This window comes from Pseudocercospora fijiensis (genome assembly GCF_000340215.1).
Source record: "Pseudocercospora fijiensis CIRAD86 unplaced genomic scaffold MYCFIscaffold_2, whole genome shotgun sequence".
NCBI classification, from domain to species: Eukaryota; Fungi; Ascomycota; class Dothideomycetes; order Mycosphaerellales; family Mycosphaerellaceae; genus Pseudocercospora; species Pseudocercospora fijiensis.
In genome coordinates this window covers 4,956,931-4,977,789 of record NW_006921533.1, presented here as the reverse complement: position 1 = coordinate 4,977,789, position 20,859 = coordinate 4,956,931, and the positions used below count along the sequence as shown (strand labels likewise).

At 50.9% G+C, this 20,859-nt stretch overlaps 9 protein-coding genes across 9 annotated transcripts; 4 read left to right on the top strand and 5 right to left on the bottom strand.

The window, feature by feature from the left end:
* Window positions 1-348: 348 nt before the first annotated feature.
* MYCFIDRAFT_45186 (uncharacterized protein) lies at window positions 349-2,484 on the top strand (the record flags this gene model as incomplete). Its single annotated transcript, XM_007924311.1, has 6 exons — window positions 349-625; window positions 680-1,228; window positions 1,280-1,287; window positions 1,348-1,657; window positions 1,721-1,793; window positions 1,929-2,484. 6 exons carry the CDS (start codon window positions 349-351, stop codon window positions 2,482-2,484), a joined length of 1,773 nt encoding a protein of 590 aa, XP_007922502.1.
* Window positions 2,485-4,691: 2,207 nt separating this feature from the next.
* MYCFIDRAFT_124537 (uncharacterized protein) lies at window positions 4,692-5,505 on the top strand (the record flags this gene model as incomplete). Its single annotated transcript, XM_007925482.1, has 2 exons — window positions 4,692-4,843; window positions 4,896-5,505. Coding segments are annotated over 2 exons (762 nt in total), but the record flags the coding sequence as incomplete, so codon positions are not given.
* A 162-nt stretch (window positions 5,506-5,667) lies between these two features.
* On the bottom strand, window positions 5,668-7,041 carry MYCFIDRAFT_194451 (uncharacterized protein; the record flags this gene model as incomplete). Its single annotated transcript, XM_007925481.1, has 1 exon — window positions 5,668-7,041. One exon carries the CDS (start codon window positions 7,039-7,041, stop codon window positions 5,668-5,670), a length of 1,374 nt encoding a protein of 457 aa, XP_007923672.1.
* A 662-nt stretch (window positions 7,042-7,703) lies between these two features.
* MYCFIDRAFT_84515 (uncharacterized protein) lies at window positions 7,704-9,350 on the bottom strand (the record flags this gene model as incomplete). Its single annotated transcript, XM_007924717.1, has 1 exon — window positions 7,704-9,350. One exon carries the CDS (start codon window positions 9,348-9,350, stop codon window positions 7,704-7,706), a length of 1,647 nt encoding a protein of 548 aa, XP_007922908.1.
* Window positions 9,351-10,968: 1,618 nt separating this feature from the next.
* Window positions 10,969-13,532, bottom strand: MYCFIDRAFT_161987 (uncharacterized protein). The gene is made up of 4 exons (XM_007925480.1): window positions 13,239-13,532; window positions 13,161-13,183; window positions 12,202-13,097; window positions 10,969-12,138 (listed from the first exon to the last, which is right to left on the bottom strand). Exons 1-4 carry the CDS (start codon window positions 13,266-13,268, stop codon window positions 11,360-11,362), a joined length of 1,728 nt encoding a protein of 575 aa, XP_007923671.1. The 5' UTR covers window positions 13,269-13,532; the 3' UTR covers window positions 10,969-11,359.
* Window positions 13,533-13,580: 48 nt separating this feature from the next.
* MYCFIDRAFT_172139 (uncharacterized protein) lies at window positions 13,581-14,794 on the top strand (the record flags this gene model as incomplete). Its single annotated transcript, XM_007925479.1, has 9 exons — window positions 13,581-13,642; window positions 13,679-13,801; window positions 13,854-13,991; window positions 14,034-14,045; window positions 14,084-14,220; window positions 14,244-14,310; window positions 14,347-14,400; window positions 14,435-14,527; window positions 14,569-14,794. The coding sequence occupies 9 exons, from the start codon at window positions 13,581-13,583 to the stop codon at window positions 14,792-14,794; spliced, it is 912 nt and encodes a 303-aa protein (XP_007923670.1).
* Window positions 14,795-16,256: 1,462 nt separating this feature from the next.
* Window positions 16,257-16,415, bottom strand: MYCFIDRAFT_130761 (uncharacterized protein; the record flags this gene model as incomplete). Its single annotated transcript, XM_007925478.1, has 1 exon — window positions 16,257-16,415. A coding segment is annotated over one exon (159 nt), but the record flags the coding sequence as incomplete, so codon positions are not given.
* A 424-nt stretch (window positions 16,416-16,839) lies between these two features.
* Window positions 16,840-20,730, bottom strand: MYCFIDRAFT_206800 (uncharacterized protein; the record flags this gene model as incomplete). Its single annotated transcript, XM_007925476.1, has 16 exons — window positions 18,623-20,730; window positions 18,565-18,596; window positions 18,483-18,532; window positions 18,136-18,445; window positions 18,053-18,110; window positions 17,768-18,006; window positions 17,641-17,733; window positions 17,590-17,614; window positions 17,474-17,558; window positions 17,403-17,436; window positions 17,262-17,362; window positions 17,174-17,228; window positions 17,105-17,116; window positions 16,985-17,078; window positions 16,918-16,955; window positions 16,840-16,887 (listed from the first exon to the last, which is right to left on the bottom strand). The coding sequence occupies exons 1-16, from the start codon at window positions 18,651-18,653 to the stop codon at window positions 16,840-16,842; spliced, it is 1,305 nt and encodes a 434-aa protein (XP_007923667.1). The 5' UTR covers window positions 18,654-20,730.
* Window positions 18,523-20,730, top strand: MYCFIDRAFT_210486 (glycoside hydrolase family 30 protein). Its single transcript, XM_007925477.1, has one exon. It carries the CDS (start codon window positions 18,705-18,707, stop codon window positions 20,169-20,171), a length of 1,467 nt encoding a protein of 488 aa, XP_007923668.1. The 5' UTR covers window positions 18,523-18,704; the 3' UTR covers window positions 20,172-20,730.
* Window positions 20,731-20,859: the final 129 nt, after the last annotated feature.

Genomic DNA, 20,859 nt, shown 5'->3' with positions numbered 1-20,859 from the left:
TGTGGTTTGATTGTAACTCAAGACTCGCGCCAAGGGCTTGAAACAGCGATTGCGCGTTCTTGACCTCGTCTGCGTGGCATCCTCGCGTGGGAGCCATGTGTCTTGGTGGAGATCGTATCGCATATCCATGTTTGTTGGCGAGCTTGTGCGATGGCGTGCTATGTCGAAATCTGAACTCAAGTGCTGACTACTGTGGCAGCACTTTGCAAACTCAAGACGCGGTAGACTTCCCGGCAGTTTATATGTAGACCTGCCACCACACGCCCTACGTGTACCATTACTACACAGACATCCGCCCTCGGTTCCTTGGCCCGCGAGGATTGGATATTGTTACACGGCATCGTCACAATGTCGGCTCTCTTTCGAAACAGATTCAAACCCAACAACGATGGAGACCGTAACAGCTCGACTGTTCAATCGGTCACAGCCAGCGGCGATGTTCAAGTCTCTGATGGTGATCGGAAATACGTTGGACAGCAAGGTGGAAATGATGCACCTGTCGGATACCAAGAGACAAGTGGAGCTCCGGTTGAGGTGCAGTCACCTTTGGGATACAGCGTCGGGCCAGTGACCATCGTGTTTCTCAATCTGTCGAAGATGGTAGGCACTGGTATCTTTTCAACTCGTAAGACATCAGTGCTTTTCGAGATCTCACGGATTAGCTGACATCCATGGCTAGCTTCGGCGATCCTGAGAGGTACAGGATCTGTTGGACTCTCGCTCATATTCTGGTTCATCGGACTTTTGACTTCCATGTCCTCGCTCTCAGTCTACCTCGAATACGCCGCATACTTTCCATCTCGATCCGGATCTGAAGTCGCATACTTGGAACAGGCATACCCAAGACCCAAATGGTTCTTTCCTACGACGTTTGCTATCCAGTCTGTGATACTTTCGTTCTCTAGCGGTAACGCTGTGGTCATGGCTCGATACCTTTTCGCAATCGGAGACCATAAGCCGTCCAATTGGGAGATCAAAGGACTGGCAATAGCTTGCTACACGATCGCGGTCCTATTCGTGATCTTCCACACGAGGTTTTCTTACATTGCAAGCAACACCATTGGAGCGATCAAGCTCGTCACGCTGGTATTTATTGCCATTACTGGACTGGTCGTTTTAGGTGGCCATACCAGCATCAAAAGTCCCAAGCTGAACTTCCAGAATGCTTTCGATGGAGAAGCGTCGCCTTATGGCGTTACAAACGCGATGTACAAAATCATATTCGCTTGTTAGTAGTAATCAATCATATTGCAACGCTCTATGCTAATCGATTCTGCAGATGCTGGCGTAAGAGTCAAAAAACTGACGTTTCTTGCGAGAACAAAATGCTGACCGCCACGTTTCCAGTATGAGAACGCCTTCAACGTGGTCAATGAAGTCAAGAACCCTGTAAAGAGAATCCGAAACTATGGATTTGCCGCTGTCACACTGGTCGCAGTCCTCTACATTCTCGTCAATATTGCATTCTTCGCCGCCATCCCGAAGGAAGAGATCATTGCCGGCAAGGAGATCGCTGCAGGCCTGCTGTTCACCAAAGTCTTCGGCAGCCACGGCGCTGTGCGTGGACTGAACTTCTTGATCGCGCTCAGCTCCTTCGGAAATCTTATTGCAGTTCTCCTTGGGTCATCACGAGTCATCCGTGAGTGTGGTCGTCAAGGTAAGTGAGCTGAGAATTTTATTTCTAGTGGGCACAATGCTGATCGAGGATCTCCTTGGACAGGTGTGCTTCCTTGGCCATCGTTTTGGGCATCTACAAAGCCTTTCGGGACGCCAGCAGGCCCGTATCTTGTCAAGTGAGTATACCCTTGCGCATAAGCCATGACTCCGAGCAAATGTGTACGACTAAAGCAGCGGTGTCAAACACCGTAACTTTGTCTCGGAGCGAGCATGGTTGGAACATTGCTGACGCTTACACCCATTGCTTTTAGGTGGGCATTGACCATCATCATGATTCTGGCTCCACCCGCCGGAGACGCGTTCAGTTTCATCACTGACTTGCAGATCTATCCAAGCTCAGTGTTCAACCTGCTCATGGCAGCTGGTATCTACGTTCTGCGGTACCATCGCGGAAAACTGGGCTTACCGAGGCCGACCTTTAAGGCCTGGAATGTGGTCCTCGTGTTCAACATCGCAGTTCAACTTTACCTCATCATTATGCCGTGGTATCCACCGACGGGCGGTGCCAACGGCGGGGATGTTTCCTTTTGGTATGGGACGTATATTGTCGTCGGAATCTCGATTCTGGTCATCTGCACAATCTACTACATCACTTGGATTATCGTTCTGCCGAAGCTTCGAGGATACAAGATGCGTCAAGAGCTGCTTCTTCTCGGAGACGGCGCGCAGACACACGTATTGGTCAAGGTGCCTCTGAGTCAAGTCGACGATTGGGATGCAACTCACGATGCTAATGGAGCGAGATACGATCATGTCAGCGATATTGGTTCGCAGGACGAAAAGGTCGTGGTCATTGCTGGGCCCTAGTCTTGCCCCGGCTCAGCGTCCGGCAGACCAGCTCTACAAAGGTCATAGATCTTTGTCCCCAGACTCGCCAAGTTACAATGCTCGAACACTTTCAGGATACCGAAAGACAAAGAAACGTTTCCATGCCTTCGAACCTACCGCTTGCGGACAAAGGAAGGAGGCAGGAGCAGGAGGTACTCGCGCCATTGGAAACTAGCTCGCTCAGATCTTACTGTCAGCAACAAACATTCTGGAGTTGTCAGAACCACAACACAATGCATCAATTCTCAGCGCTCGGCAGCTTCACTATCTACAAAAGTAGTTGCATGGGTTGGCGACTGTCACAGCTTTTACACTATAACACTGCAGCTCAGCCCAGCACTTACACTCTCGCAGGTTCCCGTACTACCAATAGCGAGCTGTTTTCCATGCCAAAAAAAGGCGCACGAGGCCAAGAGCCAACGCCTCGGCCTGTGCATGTAAATAATGCAACTTACTGCTTGACGGGATCAAACTATTATTGGAGTTGCGAGGATGATGGACGCGAAAATATAGCTTGGAGAAAGATGGCTGCGAGTTCTCTTTGATTCTCCTCTTCCGATCCTTTGCAGTGTGCGGCATCACAAGGCTGCGTCTTTGAAGACAGGTTCGAAGGGTGCAGCAAACAAGCTCCTTCCAGCGACCGGCAATGCTCTTGCTTCGCGTTCTCAAGAAAAGGTCACCTCCTTCGTTTGACGCGGTTCTGGGCGAGCGACCAACCACAACTTTGATTTGCAGAGCATCCTTTCGGGAGAAGAATCGGAACTTGAATGTTTCACTCAAGCGTGGTCGACCATCTTTACGAATCGTCCAGCAGAAAAGGTCCTTCTTCTCTAGACAAGCTGTTCGAATTTCGACATGCAGCATTACAAAGGAGGCGCATGGTTGCCAGAAGGCAAGAGTGATGAAAGGACGGACGAAAGAGACAAGACAAGGCTATCACGGGCTGATACCCCACAAGCGGCAATCAATCCTGAACATCCTGGCAGTCGACCTCGTCAGTCAATACATGTACTGTCTCCACCAAGAGGTCTGGAGCCGCTTCGACCAACTTTTCATCAAGCTAGCGCTATTCGTACCATGGAGTTACCCCACGATATCGAGTACGGCACAAAAGAGCTACTGACGTTCTTCCCCGACTGTATATGCGTCAAGGAGATTCTCATCCGCTGGATCCGAAACGGCATCGGCGCAGAAATCGTCGCCAAAACTCTACTTTCTGTCCGAGGTAAATTCTGCCCCGAAAAATTCGTCTGGACCAGAAATTATATTCGAAAACACATGATTTACGCGATGAAGATGATGCATATTCCACTTCAGGGACCCAACGTCCTGGAAGTCGATGATCGAATGACATCAAATCACTGGGCGGGTGGTCAGATCTACCCTCCCTCTGCAGAAAGGACAAAGCTTGAGCTGCTTGGTCGGAATATCTCCCGGGAGGACTGGCCGCAGGGTCGCGATAGAGGACCTTTGACGATGTGCTTGGAAAAAGTGCATGATACTCCTTTTACGGGCTTTGATACATCTGCCATTCCCGAGCTGATACGCTTTTTTGAGGATAGAGGGGAGGCCATGAGACCTCCTATCCCGGAGGCGGGTTTGAATTGGGATGTGGAATTCTTTGCCGACTTTCGCTGTCCGGATCGGATTGGTTCACGTAGCTGAATGGTGGATGAATGGTTCCGTCGATGTTGGGTATGAGGGATGTGGAAGCACAGAGTCATTGCGTGGAGTGGGAGGAAAGCAGCATGATATTGTGTAGAGATGCGCACTGAAAGCTCTATATAGCCCCTCGCAGCCTTGTTGGAGCAGCCTTGGCGCCGGCGCCGGCTGATCTTCGTAACTTTCCACCACTCCAGGTTCATGCCTCTAGCGGCAGCGACAAGCTCGGCACGTGTGAAAGCTTACAGTACGCCGGAGAGTGGGGTTGCTGCGAAACACTGGCACTCGGTAAGTTAGCGATGAATGCTTCACCTATACATGTCCTCTGCAAAGCCTTGGCAGTACCCTCTCCGCACGTCTCGTGGACGACAAGAGCCATGCCTCATGCTGAAGTCGAAAGCCCATCGCACGTGGTCAGATCAACGCTCAGCTATTTCCTCGATCCCGCCAAAGGTGGCCACAAAGACTTCTGGTTTGGGACGGCAGGGGAGAAGCGACGTTCGTTCGAATATGTGGAGGTTCCGATTGCGGACATAAGAGGTAGCGAAGATGAGTTCCATCTGGATAAGCAAGGCTTTCAGCACGTCAGGGAATCTTCCGCCGAGAAAGAATTCGTTGACCTCGACACGATCAAGAAGCTGTACTACCCAGAATGTGCGGAGCTGGTGAAGAGGATGTAAGTCGCATCGGGCAAGGATAGAGAGCTCGGTGTTGAGTCGCTGTTGCAGGACAGGAGCGAGCCGTGTACACGTGATGGGCCATGTCTGCAGACGCCAAAGCTGGGATGAGTTTCGCGAGAGGACGAAAGCGATGCAGGACATGGACCGGACACCGCTTCCCACGACCGCTCGATATGTCCACGTGGACTACTCCTACGATGGCGCGAAGACGAGATTGGAGTTCTACCTCCCTCAAGAAGCTGAGAAGTTGAGCAAGACACGCTGGGCAATCATAAATGTCTGGCGTCCGATTGGCAAGACTGTGACCAGGGAGAATCTCACCATGTGCGATGCTCGCTCGGTCGACGATAGCGAGTTGAGGCCCGTGATTGCGAGGTTCAGGAGACCTGGCGACGAGGAGAATCTGACCCCAGTGACAAGAGCGGCGTACAATAGGAATGACGTTGAGACTTGGTCCTTGGCACCTCCGTCTCGCGAGGATCAGCACAAGTGGTATTACTGCTCGAAGTTGGACCCCGAGGAAGCTCTTCTCATCAAGATCTTCGATTCGAAGAAGACTGGTGTGGCCAGGAGGGCTTTGCACACGGCTTTTACTTGTGATGAAGATCACGGTCCGCCAAGGGAGTCTGTTGAGGTGAGGACTTTGGTGTTCTGGGAGGATCAGGATAACGAGTGAAACAAGTCCTGAGAGGCAGGACTTTGGTGTTCTGGGAGGATCAGGATGCCGAGTGAAACAAGTCCTGAGAGGCAAGACTTTGTTCTGCATGCTACGTTTAAGATTGTGTGAACAGCCTGATCCAATGCCAGCCTTCAGCATCACTCAATCCTCGTATACGTCGGAGTCATCAGACTCAACAATCGACCTACGAAGCTTGACTCTCTTGCGCGCCTGCTCCGATCCCTCCTCGTCCTCCTCGTCCTCCTCGTCCCCGCTGCTCTCAAAGCCTGGCTCAGCGTAAGATACAGCCTGGCGCCGACTTGAGCGGCCACGGCGAGCATGTGGGCCACTCGGGCTCGAACGGTCAGCGGTCTCCTCTTCATCGAACATCATCCCCTCCTCTTCCTCGTCCTCCGAGATCTCTGCCATCAACTCTTCCTCATCGTCGTTGTCGACTATGGTGCGCACGACGTCCTTACGCTTTTTGCTTCTCCTCGAGGTACCATCACGAATCTGCTTCCGACGAGTGTTGACTTTGCCACGTACGATAATATCGTACTCATCCATAACTTCATCTTCAGAGCGATCCTCAAGCCAAGCTTTAGCTTTGAGCGCGGCAGTAATTCTCTTGGTGAGGTTGTTATTCGTCAACTTCGGCGACGAAGGACTCTGACGAAGATTATTGATTTTCTCCGTCAGCAGGTTTGTATTCTTGATCCCCATCGCAACGTACAGCAAGACTTCGCCGAAGAAGTGGTCCGGAGTCAATCCGGCTTTGCCGCTCAAAATTCCTTCGACAGTATATCGTTCTGTGATGAGATCTTTGTCGCTGCGGAAATGTGCTGGACTGATGCTGGGTTTGGGCTTGGGTTTCGTAAGCGGGTGATCGGAGCGATAGGTGAAGCCTAGGAAACTCTCTTCGTGGTCGACTCTGAAGAAGCCTCGAGTCGCTTGCACTTTTCTCAGCATCCACAATGTGTGGGTGGTTCCTGGCTTGCCGATTTCAGACGGGAAGATGTCGATGCGATGAGTATTGTGATCGAGATCGTGGGTGAGTAGTCCAAGCTCGAAACAGGATTGATGTCCATGATACGCCGCGCCATGTCGGAGGAAGGCTAGAACACCATCAATGAAGAAGACGTTCTTAATCGGCGGACTTCCTCTGCCAGCGATACTTGGTTGGTTGGCGTCTGATACGGGATTTTCCACATCACAGAACGCTCCACCTTGTCGCTCGGAGGTCTCGATTTGCTCGTTTGTCGGGAATACTCCTTGTAGCTGTAGAATTTTCAACGAGGTTTGAAAGGCGGTCATCATCTCTGCTGGCTCATTCGCTTGCGGTATCAGACTCTGAGCAGCCGGATGGAATTTCCGCGCCGTCTCGACCGTGCCGGTTACGGTCAGGAAGGCGTCTTGCGAACCCGAGATGCCTGAGATTGGAATCTTAAATGCCTGCTGATGAGACATGGACAGCGACTCGAATCGATCCGAATGTCCGTGAGCTGCTGCTGGTTGCGACATGTGTGGATCAGTCATGGTGGGATGGCTCGAACGATCTGATGTGAGCTGTTGCGGGCCTCTCGCTTTCCAGTGAGATGACGGCGTACTGCTCTGCTGTCGCTCAGCAAAAGTAGGCGGCGAGTAACTCTGGTGGTTCACTGGTTGATACGTTGGCGCGACTTGATGGCACTGCGATCCCAAGGCGCGTCTTGAGTGAGGCGAAGTGCCGAGTGGCGGACGAGGTTGATGGTGTGAGCAAACGGCGTTGTACTTAGCAAGAAACTCTTGCGCTGTGATGCTTCGACTCGAGCGATTGACTCTTCTTATTCTTGGCTTCATGTGTTGAAGGCGCCGATCGAGTCCTGCAATTACGTGAGAGGGTACAGGATTGAAGGGGAAGGCGCATTAAATGGCAAGCAAGGCTGGGAGTTTTACAAGTCAAAGCGCTTTGCTTCACTTTCGCGATTCTTCTAAAGACATGCATGGCTTTTACCTGCACGGACAAAGGTAAACGGAGAAGATTCACGTTGGAGAGAAGAGCGTCAAGAGAGATCAGCAGGACATTGGAATTGCTATCGGGATGATGTTGATCATGTTGCCCTGATGATTTGCCCTGCCGTTAAAATGCCCATGTTTCCAATCCCGCACATCGGATTGACCGTCGACGCAAGAAATGCTAGAAGATATGCTACTACTTTTTAGTTCTTCGAAGCCTGAGGGGGCCGCTCTTGATTCAGCCGAGCCCTGAATTGCTCCGTGGTGATGCCCTCTCTCAGCGCAGCGGCTCTGACGGCGTTTGAGATGCGAATGGTGTATGTGCTTCGGTCCATCTTCTTGCCAAGGAGCGCGTCGATTCTATCACCAAGGTCCTTGTTGTTGTAGGTCTTGGACAGTCGAAGGATTAGGCCACCAAACATCTGATCAGGATGGACTGCTCCCGCAAGAATTTCCTCGGTGCTGAGGTGTTCGTACTGATCAGACAAACCATGATCGATGCTTGACTTGTCCTGCTGCTTTGGATATGGTGTGAGTGGTATCGGTGGGTAGTAATCGATCTCATGCTTCAAGATCATGGCATTGACCTGGTCGCCGTATGCCACCTGTTTGCTCCGTACCACATTTGCCAAGTGAACCTTCTCCTCCTCACTCAACAATCTTCTAGGGGTGACTGTCTGCGGTTGATACTGCGAATCTGACGAGACTATCTGAGTAGGTCTATCAGGATGGAGTCCAGCATCCATCGGCATTGGAATATACTGATCTGGGTGAGTGGCAGTGAAATGTTCACTGTGAGGTGGTCCCAAATATGCGTGGTGGTCACTGTTGGGCTGGAACGGCTGTTCGTAGCCATCACGCTGGAGCGTGCTCGAGGGCCGATATGTGTAATCGCCTTGAGAGCTGTTGACGGCATCTTCATAACCGTCTTCTTGGAGTCCGTTCAAGCCTTGACCTGAGTGACATTCTTCTCCAGGATGAACATCATCATAATGGCCTGGACGCCGACCGTTGTCGATTGGCGGGTATGCGTAGTTGTTATTACCATTCTGGGAGCCGAGGATGCCAGTTCGAACAAAGATATCCCTTCTGGTGTCCCAGGACCCACGGTAATCGTCGTGAGTTGGTGCTTGCGGCATACTAGCTCCAGTGATCTGTTCATGTCCATACTTGGACGAAGGGCTGGGACCGCTATAATCTAGCTGATGAGAAGTTGTATGTTGTAGTCTAGGCGTGGCTCCCGGTGGCTGAAATTCTTGAGAATACTGGCGTCCAAAGATCTCCTTGATCCCATTCTCATAATGCTGCCAGTCGGTCTCAGAAATGTGCTGATCATCAGGCTCACCCAAGTGACGTCCGTAGATGGCCTTGTGCTGATCTATGTGGTAGAGCAAGTCATCGCCCTGCACTTTCTGAGCGCCAGAAAGTGTCTGTGATGTTGGATGAGCGTCTGTAGGAGTTGTTGCTCGCTTCTCCTCCTCACCCTGTGCAGTCGTCGCAACAGAGTCATGGCGAGAGGCGTGCAACGCTGACGAGTGGTGAATGGAGTCAATGGTGTCGAGGGGTATATCATGGTGGCGCTGAGGGTAAACTTGTGGAGTTGCCTGCAATGCATACCATTGTTCGTCAGCCAACCCGCCGGACTGCTCGAACTGCTCAAATTGTTCGGCGTCGGATGTAAAGGCAGAATGATCTAGCGCTGGGTCATCTGCGATGCGCAGTAGCTCGTTGAAAGCAGTGGGATCATCTGGCGACTCAAATTGGTCATTGCGCCAGAGGCCGTCGACGTCGAACGTGTTGTAGTCAGTCGAGATGGATATGGCGTAGGAATCCTCGGAATTGCTGTCCATGGTGTAGAGAAACTTGTGAAAGATAGTGTGTAGTACTTAAGTCGTATTCGGCAAACTTGTAAGCGATGTGGGAGGCGATAGAGCTGGTGCCAATGTCGTAGGTCGTCGTGATTGTCGTAGCTGCTGAAAAGTTGGATATAGGAAGAAGAACAAGAAGCCATATAGAAAGAATGTTATAAACCATCGAGACGAGTGAAGCAGTCGGGTGAAGCAGCCGCAAGGCCTTCGAAAAGGCATGTCGACCATCACATGAAGAGCGGGCAGAAAGTGCGTCAACAATAGGGAAGTTCATGTGGATGAGTGAAGCTTGGTGTTTGCTGACCAAAAAGGGCCAAGCGCTTTCTTTGAGTCGTGTGAGGCCCTTTCGTCTTCTTTGTCCTGGATGAGAATCCTATTGTATCGAACAAACGCCGACGACATGCTTTGAGCAGAATCATGGGCCTCCAACCGAACCGAACCATTGTTCGTGAAGCGCCTTTGTGGCCCCGGGCTTGACGAGCATAATATATATTGCAGGCTCGATGCACCGTCTTCCCAGACGGCAGTGCAGCATATGCCTGGCTATCCGCATCAGCAAAATCTTCGTCGAAAGCAACCGGCTTGCTTCCTCGACCACGATTATCTGGCATCAGCGCAACACTCACCCCTCTACACACCACGTTGCCGGACAACGCTCGTGCCTCTTCAGAACGCCCCTTCATGTTGCCGGCCAACACTTCGACGTCCCGAAATCTTCTCGGCATGTTCGGGAAATCCAAAGACCAAGCAGGTAAGTCACATGCAGACCAGCCAGCCTGTTCACCAACCGACATGGCCTCCAGCAAGCCACTTCCCGCGCCAATGCGGAAACTTCGAAAGCTTCTGGGCAAGTCATCTCCACCCCAACAGTGCGATCCAGCAATCAGCCATCCCTTCGACGTCACAACCTCCGGAACCCGTCCCCATCTCCTCATGTCAGCTAACTTCAACACAGTCAACGACCCGAACGTCACGCCCACCGAGCGTCAGCACGACCGCATAGCCGCGCTCATCGCCCTCATGAAGGCAGAGAACGCCGACATGCAGGACTGTTTCCCAGACGACCTGGAAATGCGGATCCAGCTGCTCGAAGAGCGCGCCGTCGACGCTTTGAAGGACTTGGTGAATTTCTATTCCAAGCGAGGTAGGTACGCGAACGGCTGCTCAGTCTGGGCCGGATGGCTCGTCGACCTGGACGATGAGGACCAGCGCTCCGATTGTTCATCCTTGACACGGTCCAATCCTAGCACCGAGAGCTTCTCTTCGTTTTCCCGTGTTCCGGCGCCGTGCTCTCCTCCATCTCCCAAGGTCGAGAACTCAAAGCAGGCATGCAAAGCCCATAAGGCGTACCGCCTTTTAGATATTGCAGAGTGATCCTGAGAGCTAGGCCGGCTGGGTTGTCCTTGAAGGTAAGCTTTGGTAGCCTCTTCGCGTGGCTGGTCTTTCCATAATTTCCTCAAGGTATGGTAAATCGTCATCACAAAACGGATCTTCTTTCCACCCAACATTTCATCTCTGCTCATTCTCTTTCATATCGGGGCAATTCCGATCTACACATGTGTGTCGTCATCATCGTCTGCAAAGTGCCTATCGCTGGCTTGAATCGTCTAATGCTTGTTCCTTCGTGACTATCTATCCTCTATGTTCTGGCGATCGGGGATATATCATGCCGGCGCGCAAGTCATACCGCGACCGTGCCTCTGCCCGGGTTACATTGGTGGATTGAGGCAGAGTCGTGCTCCCGGTCCTCCTCAGCAGCAAGAGCCTTGTCTGAAGTATCATGGCCTCCTTCTTTCCCGGTCCAGTCCTGTCTGGCTGAAGAGCTTCAAGTCGCACGCGATCACGGCATCGTCGGTCTGGTCTCAAGCACAATTGATCCAACTGATCGCTGGGGACATCCTCGCAGCTTCAATCCAGATCCACGGCCTGGTAGATGTTATTCAGCTCCTTCCCTTGATATGTTATTTTACAAGTCCTCGAATCAGCTGGTCTCACTTGATGACATATGCGCTTGCGAAGTCCATACCAGCTAGCTGGGCTTGGATCTGGTCGACTTCTTTGGTGATCTCTTCCACATTTTGACTAAGCGCTGATACTTCGTCGAATTTTCGGCCTTTGTTGGCATCTGCTATCATCTCGGAGACAAAGAATCTCTGCTCCTCGAGCACTATCAAGCGCTCTTTGAGCTGCTTCTCCTCAGCTTCTAAGGCGGTGACAGCGACCGAGCTTTCGCTGCTGGCGCGACTGGAACTCGGCCTGGATCCACCACCGTTCGCAATGCGGTTGTAATTAATGGCCGACAAAGCTGTTTGGCCTGGACCTCGCATTCCGTTTGGTGTTGCATGTCTCATTATCTTGGGCAGAGACTTCAATGGCAACATGTGAATATGCAAGAAGTTCGTGGCTTGAGAGTAGATTGCCTTCTGTAACCGCTCTTGGGTGGGACTTTCGGTAGGGAGGTCGCGTATTCGTCGCGCGGCCACATCGTACTGCGTGAAAGCATCCATGAGTCGTCTCCGTACTTTCGATGCCTCTGCCAACTGCGCTGGTGTCGGCGGATTTTCCGGATCCTGAAGTGGACCAAGCAATCGCTGAAACTTTGGAAGAAGTAGCCTAATACCATGTTCGAACTGAATGAGATTGTTGAAGGCACGCTGATCAGGCGGCCACGCATTGAGCTCTCGTTCGAAGTCGGCCTTGCTGAAGATGGTCCTTTGGCAATCTTTGCACATGCGTACGTCAACTGCGATCTTGCCGACCCCTGGCTTTTCTGATATCGAATTAGCATCTGCGCTTCATTAGTGACGACAGACGATGCGTTGTCGAAACTTACTCGTCTCAACATCGAACCCAATCTCCGATGAGCATGCTGTTGCAGGATCGCCGCAAACGACACGCCCGCAGATTCGGCAGTGATGTCTGCGGAGGCTGTACTGTGAGAAGGGCTGCTGACAGAACGGGCATTCGTGGATAGAAGCATCGTCTTCCCAAGGCACGACAGACTGTTCCAACGCGCGGAGATGATTCTTGTTGCCAGCGATCGAAGACCACAGCAGGTTGGTCGTGCTTTGATTTTGGTCGGGTGGCGGCGGATCGGCGAGAAGTTGCGTTAATCTCGTGAGTCTGGTCTCCAACCTGCTCTGCTCGAGATAGTGCTTATCGACATGTTTCCGTCTTGCAGTCTTGAAGAAGTCTGTGTGGTTCCTCTCAAAGCCAGTGTGGTCGTTGTAGCCGGGTCTGCTTTTATAGCAAGTCTCGCATACACGACACCACAGACCGCGAACAGGCTCATGCTGGGCAGCCCGCGAAAGCTTCATCTGATACATGGTGTGATCTTCACAAAAGAGCTTCCCACAGTGTCTACAGTTGATCTGGCCGTTTGCAGGGCCCAGTCGCTTCCCGCACATGGGATCCGAGCACGCTTCGCCGCCGTGGGGTCGCTGCCAATGTGCTCTGGTCACAACCTCATCTGGATGGGGCGCTTCTGCTAGTGGTGCCTTCGGTGCCGGCGCAGGGGAAGGCTCTCGCCCTTCCGTGACGATACGAGCAGCCTGGCTCAGTATGGGAGGAACATCATTGTTAGACTCGAAGGCCTCCAACCCCCGCAGCTTTTGGTTGATCAAGGCAAGCGGCTGGAACTTCTTGGCCTTGGTCATCTGCTGCTTGAACCACGTCTTGGCCTCATCTTGTTCGATCTCCTCTAGATTGGCGTGGTTGTCATCGATATGTCTATGTCCTGTCAAACCGGGCTCGCACCTTACACACCGGGCTGTCCCAGACCTGCGTACCTACCTGTTCAGCTGGAGTAGAGTCATCTGGCGCATGTCAGCCAGACTTCATCCGATTGCAGCTTATGTGTCCACTTCATACCATCTCTTCGTTGCATATCGGGCAGACCATACGACTCGTGGCCGCTGCGGCCGCTTGAGCCACCCCGTCGCCGTCCAGGGCGATGCGGGATGCGAGGTCTTCATGGTCGGTCGATATCGGCGTGCTCGAGGTGTGTGAGCTGAGGGACACCGAGCTCTCGGAGGGCGACAACAAGCCTGTATTGCGCACTGCCGGTTCCTGTGCTGGCGATGGCGATGGCGATGGCGCTGGCCGTGGAGGTCCGATGCTCTTGCCGCTGCCCAATACCCGACCGCCTCCCAGCGTTCTCCGATTCGCCATTACAGTAGCAGTTTCACTCGTCCACGCTCGGTCTCGTGCTCCATGTCGCCTGCGATGCGGCCAACGTGTATGTCGCGGAGAGCTGGGGCTGGATGCTTGCTTGGGTGCTCCTTCCTTCGATGTACCCGTCGCTGATCAAGGTTCGTCAGTTTCACGTGGGGCTCACTGCCGATCAGATCTCGCTTGCTGCCGACTTCCGCTCCCGAAATATTCTATATATTCTTGGCGGCAACCGCACCGCACAACACACACGCCAACCTCTCGTGCAAACACCTCCTTCCGCTCCGACCCGAGATCATTTTCTCACATGATTAGAAAATGGAAGATTGGTCTATGTCCTGGATTTTACGCGAGCTATCCTCCAAGTGCTGTGCCTGGCACGGACTGGATGCTGCGACGCGTTCCGCATTGGCCTGGACTCAAAACCCCGAGTAAGGGAACCATCGATCCTGTGTGGAATATAGTTACCTCGGTATGCTGCACTCATGGTTAAAGCATGCGTGAGGTGTTCACCGAGCGATAACTCCAAATGCTTGTCCACGCAGCAACCTCCAATGTACCCGCATCACAAGATCAATGAATCCGGGCAGACTTGAAGAAAGGCCGTTTGCCGCCTCTTCCAGGGATCTGAGCAACAATACCCAGACGTCAGGTCAATATGAGACAGATCCGACAGCTCTCAGTAAAAAATGGTGCTGTTGCAAGTCTACATTAATCACCCAGGGCAGGGCAGACTCTTACAGCTTCCGATCTTCGATGTTGATGCTGCGTTGTCATGGAACTTTTGATTCGCACGAAACATACGGAGTGTCCGCATGACTTCAAGAACGAGACACCCATTCATGCCGCAGCTCCCAGACGTGTGCTGCGGAGCTACGCATCGGAACTTCACAGAGTTACATTCGACTCCCGACACCGGAATGTTCATCTGACACGCTGCCGGTGTCATTCTGCCTCGACCGCAGTCAGCGCAAATCGATGAAGTTCCAGTGGCTCTAGAATACGCACTTCGATATCACTGTGCGTACAGGCAGCGCGACTCGAGCCATGTAGACCCGGACGCGGTAACAGCTCCGCTGGCACAGTCTCATGGTCGACCAAAGCATCTTTATGAAGGATGTGGTGCATGCGGAAGTTACTGCCTACATCCCGGCTCTATTGCTGACGAAGAAATGCAGCCACTTAGCGAAGTTCCGGAAACGATAGAAGGCTTCCAGCCTTGGCGCACGGTCAGCCTTGGCGCACGCTTTCTATAATTCAACTTATACACCTTCTCTACGGTCGCATTCTATCAATATAACGGCTATACCATTAATGCTTTCCTCTATATACATTTCGACTACGCCGGTTTGATTGGGACAACTTCTAGACCCTTATAGGTAGTATTACAATTAGTATAGCTCGCTTCACCTCTGAAGCCCGATTTCCGGCTTTCTTCCTTAGAGTGCATACAACATCTTCTTCCTGTGGCTGTTCAAATACAATACGCCTTAGAGGGTTCCTTACCTTCTTAACACTATCCTAAAGATTGTTATTCAGCTGTCTAGCAGCTACAACTAACTGTTTCCTTACCTCCTTCTTAGCTACTTTCTAAGCTAGTTTCTCCTTCCTTTCCTTAGTAGCAACCTGTCTCTACTATACCTTTAGTGCCTTAGCCTATATAGCATATTGCTTATTTAGTTGCTGCTAGACCCTCTAAGCCTCCTTCTAAGTAGCCTCTACTTGTTTCTCTTACTCCTTTCTAATAAGTATATCTCTTGCTTACTAAATCTTATTAGGTAAGTGAAATATAGTAGTAGAGCCGTCTTTAGCCCTTATCTCTTTAAACAACTTCTTGCCTCGCTTTCTACGCTTCTGCTTATTACTAAGAGCAGCTATAAGTCTACTAACTTAACTTAAGAGCTATATATTCTAAGCCTGTAAGCTGCTAACCTAGTCCCTTAGATTTAGCACTTTCTTCGAGTTCTTCGCGTCTACTATAGTCTTAACAATAGCCTCAATCTTCTTCTAGTTAGCTCGCTTAATACTCGACTTAGTTAAAGCCTTTAAGGAAGGCTTACTAGCCTGCTTACTAGATGTCGCTTCTGTCTTATTCTTTAGCTTCTTTAGCTTAGATAGCACTACCTCTAGATTGAACGGATAGATGCCTATCTTCTAGAAGCTACTAGATATATTCTTCTTTACTATAGCCTTAGTCTAAGCCTGCTAGAATAGGTTAAAGAACACCCGCTTTGTTACACCCTATATACCTATAGATCTGTGTATAAACTAGTTTAAGGCTGTTAAATAATAGCTTATAAGAGGCGCAAACAACGAGATATCTAGAGGCTATAATCTATAGGTTAAATAAGGCGGATATACGCCTATTAGTATCTGTCTTTATAGTACCTAGTTAAGGAACTTTATATTTAAATAAGAGCCGTAGCTATCTAGCATTAATAGCCGCTAAGAGCGACTATTACGAGCCTTCTGCTTTGTAAAGCGATCGAATACTTAAGTGAGCTATACGAAGCTAAGCTTATCGTTTGTCTAGCTAGAAGGTAACTCGGTAAAGAAGGCTATATGCTGTTATAGGTCTATATCTTCTACCTAGGTATCCTAAAACTAGCTAGGTTAAGCCTTATAGATTAAGGCAGGTAGCAGTGCTTTACTATTAGCACTAATATAGGCAATAACTATTATCTATTTACGGTTGCTATCCTATATATACCCCTTTAGCTAGCTACTTAATAAGGCCTGCTTTATAAAGATCCTTCTAGCTTTGCTAAGTACACCTATTATAAAGCCCTTCTTATCTATATTATATATATTCTTAGGCTTAATATTATACTTCTTTATCTTTGCTTCTAGCTTAGTAAAGTAGTTAGTATACGAGGACTATAAATTAGCCTTCTTCCGAGCCTTATCTAGGTTGCTAAGGTACTTAGAAGACAATATGTCTAAGTGCCTTTTAGTAAACTTAGTAGGCTAGTTCTTATTAGGCTCCTAGCTATAGACCTACTTAGCGAAATTCTATATTATTTAGGCAGTCGGTAGTAGGCCTAAGTTAGTTAACTTATTAATATATTAGACTAACTTAGTCTCTTGTGGATCACTTAATAATCGCTTATCTTCGTATTAGGCCTGTTTACTACCTTAGACACCTCTCTAGCGCTTAGAAAGCGTATAACGGTTCACTCTATAGGTCCTAGTAGTAGCAGCGATATTAGGAGTGTCCTGGCTATTCAGATTATTAATCGCCTTGTTAATCGGGTCTATAGTTGTAGAGTTATTCACATATAAAGATAGTCTACGGAAGTGGCTAAATACCGTGCGCCAAGGCTGACCGTGCGCCAAGGCTGGAAGCCTTCTAGTAAGTTTGGAATAAGCTCAGGCTAACATCGTCATGGTGTGTTATTCCGCTGTGAAGCATTAGTACTCGTTATTATTGCAGCATGATTCGTTACGGGAGTAGACCCTTGCGTCAGCATGTTGGCCTCGCGGTCTCAATATTGTACATCTAGGCAGGCTGGCGAGACTGAAGCCTGGATGAGAAGCAAGCTACCAAACTTTGCCTTGTAGATCACAGCCCGGAAGCCCTGTGCATGCATGTGACCCCCTACTCTCCGGATGCGGTCCAACTCCCCGGATGTCACCTGGCCAACTTCGAAACTCTTTCCGACGTCTCTCTGATCTTTATCGTCGACGTGTCTAGTTATGGCATTATTTATCCTTAGGTGCGACCCCCACCACGCTCCTGCACCAGCACCCCATGATCTTTGAGTAAAGCCAATCACGGTGTGACTATGCAGTAGAGGCCTTCGCAGTCGCTGGACCACGGCCAGCTAGGATGATCCCAACTGTATATGGGCCGAGGCGCTGCACTGCTATGCAGACATTGGATCTTGACCAGCCTTCTCTAAGAGAAGCACGATCAGAAGCCGGTAACACACCACTTGGACGGCGATAAGCGATGACAGGACTCAGCAAAGGTGCAAGTTGATTGGGCGACAGCAGCTTCATCGAATTTACCGGAATAAGCTTGGACGTCAGAACTGCCCTACGAAAGGACAATAGCTGTAGTTCAGCGCCATGAACTCAATCAATGAGCACCTGCATGTACAGTTCCTGGATGAGGCTCCTGCAGAGTGCACCGGACAGCGCTTGCTCGTCCGACCCACGCATCGTTGACGGCCAAACAACAGCAGTTGGCAGTCTATGTACCCAGGACTTCAGAGCGTAGCTGCCACCGGGCTGCACAGAGTATGGAGGCACCCGTCATACTTACCACTGCGCCGAATACCGCCATTGATTGGTTCTAGATGCATGGCCTCCTGGCCTTCGGCGGCCACGTATGCGATCGCACAAAGTTTGTCTCGGCATCGTGGGTTTACCTGGCCGGAAGACTTGCTGTTGGGAAAGAGTCCTTGTCCTTGCAGCGTATGAGTGGGTAGGGCTGCCGGGACCGTACGCCAAGCTGAGGTGCACCCTCAATCACTCCATTGGTTATCAGTCGCTACAGATAACAAGCTAACCGATGGGCAGTTCTGGAGACACCGTTCCGCATGTGTACTCATTGGGAAAAGCTGAACTCTTCTAAGTGCCTGGATGTTGCCACTTGGAGCATGGCGTACCTCTGAGCATGTCTACTACGCTGGCGTAGTTGCCTCTCAGCGGCCCAGCGAATACTGAAGAGGCACTGCTCCTTTCTTGGGAACTGCATTGTCGTGACAGCCTGCAAGTCTACGCGCTTATCAACAAAAGTTTCCTGGAGCTGCACGTGAAACAGGGGGTCATGTTTCAGCGACTCCGGTTTGGTTGAGTCTTCGATGGGCACTTTGTGATGAGCGCAGACACCCTTTGTTAGCAGCAGTGCTCTCTCGTCACCATATGCAGCGATCGCAAGGACACTGTTGAACCCAAATCTCCTCATTGAATTTCTTTATCAGCGCTTGTGGCTTCCACATTACGCTTTGCAGGAACACGCTTGGAGCATTCTGGACCTCGCCGCGACCCTAATGCAAGGCTGTGATCGATGATCGAGAACGACATTCTGAGTAGCGCCATGACGCTGCAGGACTACACCTGTCATAGCCGGCGAGGACATATAACGCGCTCTCTGCATCGCAAGTGCATGGACGGCGCAAAAGCTAACACTCGAAAGGGGCACCACAGTCGACTGCCATCATGCTGAGCTTCGCTATCGTCTCATTCATTGCCAGTGCCATCTCCATCGCTGCCTTACCATTAGAGATCCGGCAGTCTTCCACATCAGCTTATTGCAGCGACTACAATGGCACATACAAGCTCAGTGCCATTACTGCCCCTGCCCGTGGTGCCGGCACTCAGCCGTCTGGCACAACAGCTTGGGGTTTGGTGCTCAACGACACTGCAGCTGCGTACCGACAGAACATTACCGGCTTCGGCGCGGCGGTGACCGACTCCACCGTCGTCACCTTTAATCGAATGTCAAGCACCAATCAGAACAGTCTGATCAATACGTTGATGACAACATCTGGAGCGAACTTCTCCCTCATGCGGCACACGATCGGTGGCTCCGACATGAGTGCCACCAACTACACGTATGACGACAACAATAATCAGCCTGATCCTAATCTGGCCAATTTCACGCTCGGTACGAATGGCACAGCCATGGCCTCCGTACTTGCCAAGATGCGGAAAGCTCAGCCTGGAATGACACTCCTTGGTTCTTCCTGGAGCGCACCTGGGTGGATGAAGAGAAACAAAGCTCTCACAGGCAACGCCAAAAACAACAATCTACAAGATACATATCTCAACTCTAGCGAGACCGACTACTCTTATGCCTTCGCCAACTACTTTGTCAAGTACATTCAAGCCTACCAGAATGCTGGAGCACCAGTCAATGCCATCACTTTACAAAACGAACCCCTGAACTCTGTTGCTGGCTTCCCGACTATGTACGTATATGACTACGAGAACGCTCTCTTGATCAAGAACCGTCTCGGGCCAGCCTTCGCTCAAGCAGGCTTGACTACTCAGATTTGGGCCTACGATCACAACACAGACAAGCCATCCTATCCTCAAACAATCCTTGACCATGCAGGCCAATACGTCAACACGGTAGCTTGGCACTGCTACTCCGGCACCTCAGGATGGGACGTCCTCTCCTCTTTCAAAGCAAACAACACCAACGTGATCCAATACATGACCGAATGTTGGACTCCTTCCACACCTCCCTGGTACAACGCCGCAGCATTCACCATGGGCCCTCTACAAAACTGGGCTTCGGGAGCGATGGCTTGGAACCTCGCTGCCGATGTGAACAACGGTCCTCACATCTACAATGGCTGCGCACACTGTACCGGTCTCGTCACCATCAATAACGATGGATCTTATACACTGAATACTGCTTACTACATGATGGCGCAGTTCAGTAAGTTCATGCCTGGAGGTGCACGAGTCCTGCCTGTCGCTGGTGGTGGGAGCATTTCAAATGGACAGGCTGTCCAGAGTGTCGGATCCATCAATCCTGATGGCACGCGAACTGTCGTCTTTCTCAGCACTGTTACAAACAGTGTTTATATGACACTCAACACTACCAGCGGTCAGACTTGGAGTGGAACCATCCCGCCGCAGAGTGTGGTGACTTGGATTTTGCCCAAGATTTCTTAATCGGATTTTCATGTTTCAAGGGAAGAAGCATTTGTTGAAATGATGTGATGGGATATAGAAACAGTCACGAGGTTATGATGCTATGCTATGTGATGTGTAAAAGGAGTTGCCTCGTGTTCTCTGACCTTGTCTTGTCTCAGCATGCAGACGCTCGCTAGCCCGCTTTTGGACTCCGGCTGTTTCCTCTGAGATGTGCACGTAAACAAAGCTCAGCGCCTCCGTTTGTCCTTGACCACAACCTCACTTGCCAGCAGTTGGCATGCCTTCGAAAAAGCCCTGCAATGGCGAAGACTTGATCTCCAGAGTCCAGCTGCTGCACAAGGAAGAGTGGGCTACAGCAGAAGGCGAATGGCAAACGAGGTGGAGAGGCGAGGACAATATGCTCCTCCAACTTACTGTATGCAACACGCGTAGGAGGATGATGTGAACAGTGAGACGTGGACAACGACGTCGACGGCGGCATGGGCATGGGTATGGGTATGGGCATGGGCATGGGCATGGGCATGGGTATGGGTGGGCTCCAAGAGTCGTCCGCAGCTCAACATTGGATTGGCATTGGAATCCACCTCTTATCAGACCTCTTCCCTTCCCCACTTTCGACTGCAGTACTACTGCTACCACGCACCCCACTTCCTTCAAGTGCAGCAATACTATCCTATGCTCGTGCATTGCAAACATAGCCGTGAGC

Coding starts and splice junctions, on each gene's coding strand:
- MYCFIDRAFT_210486 (XM_007925477.1), top strand. CDS start 18,705: ATGCTGAGCTTCGCTATCGTCTCATTCATTGCCAGTGCCATCTCCATC.
- MYCFIDRAFT_161987 (XM_007925480.1), bottom strand. CDS start 13,268: ATGGTCTGCCCGATATGCAACGAAGAGATG. Junction 13,184..13,238: donor CGATATGCAACGAAGAGATG/GTATGAAGTGGA, acceptor GACATGCGCCAG/ATGACTCTACTCCAGCTGAA. Junction 13,098..13,160: donor ACTCTACTCCAGCTGAACAG/GTAGGTACGCAG, acceptor GACAGGACATAG/ACATATCGATGACAACCACG.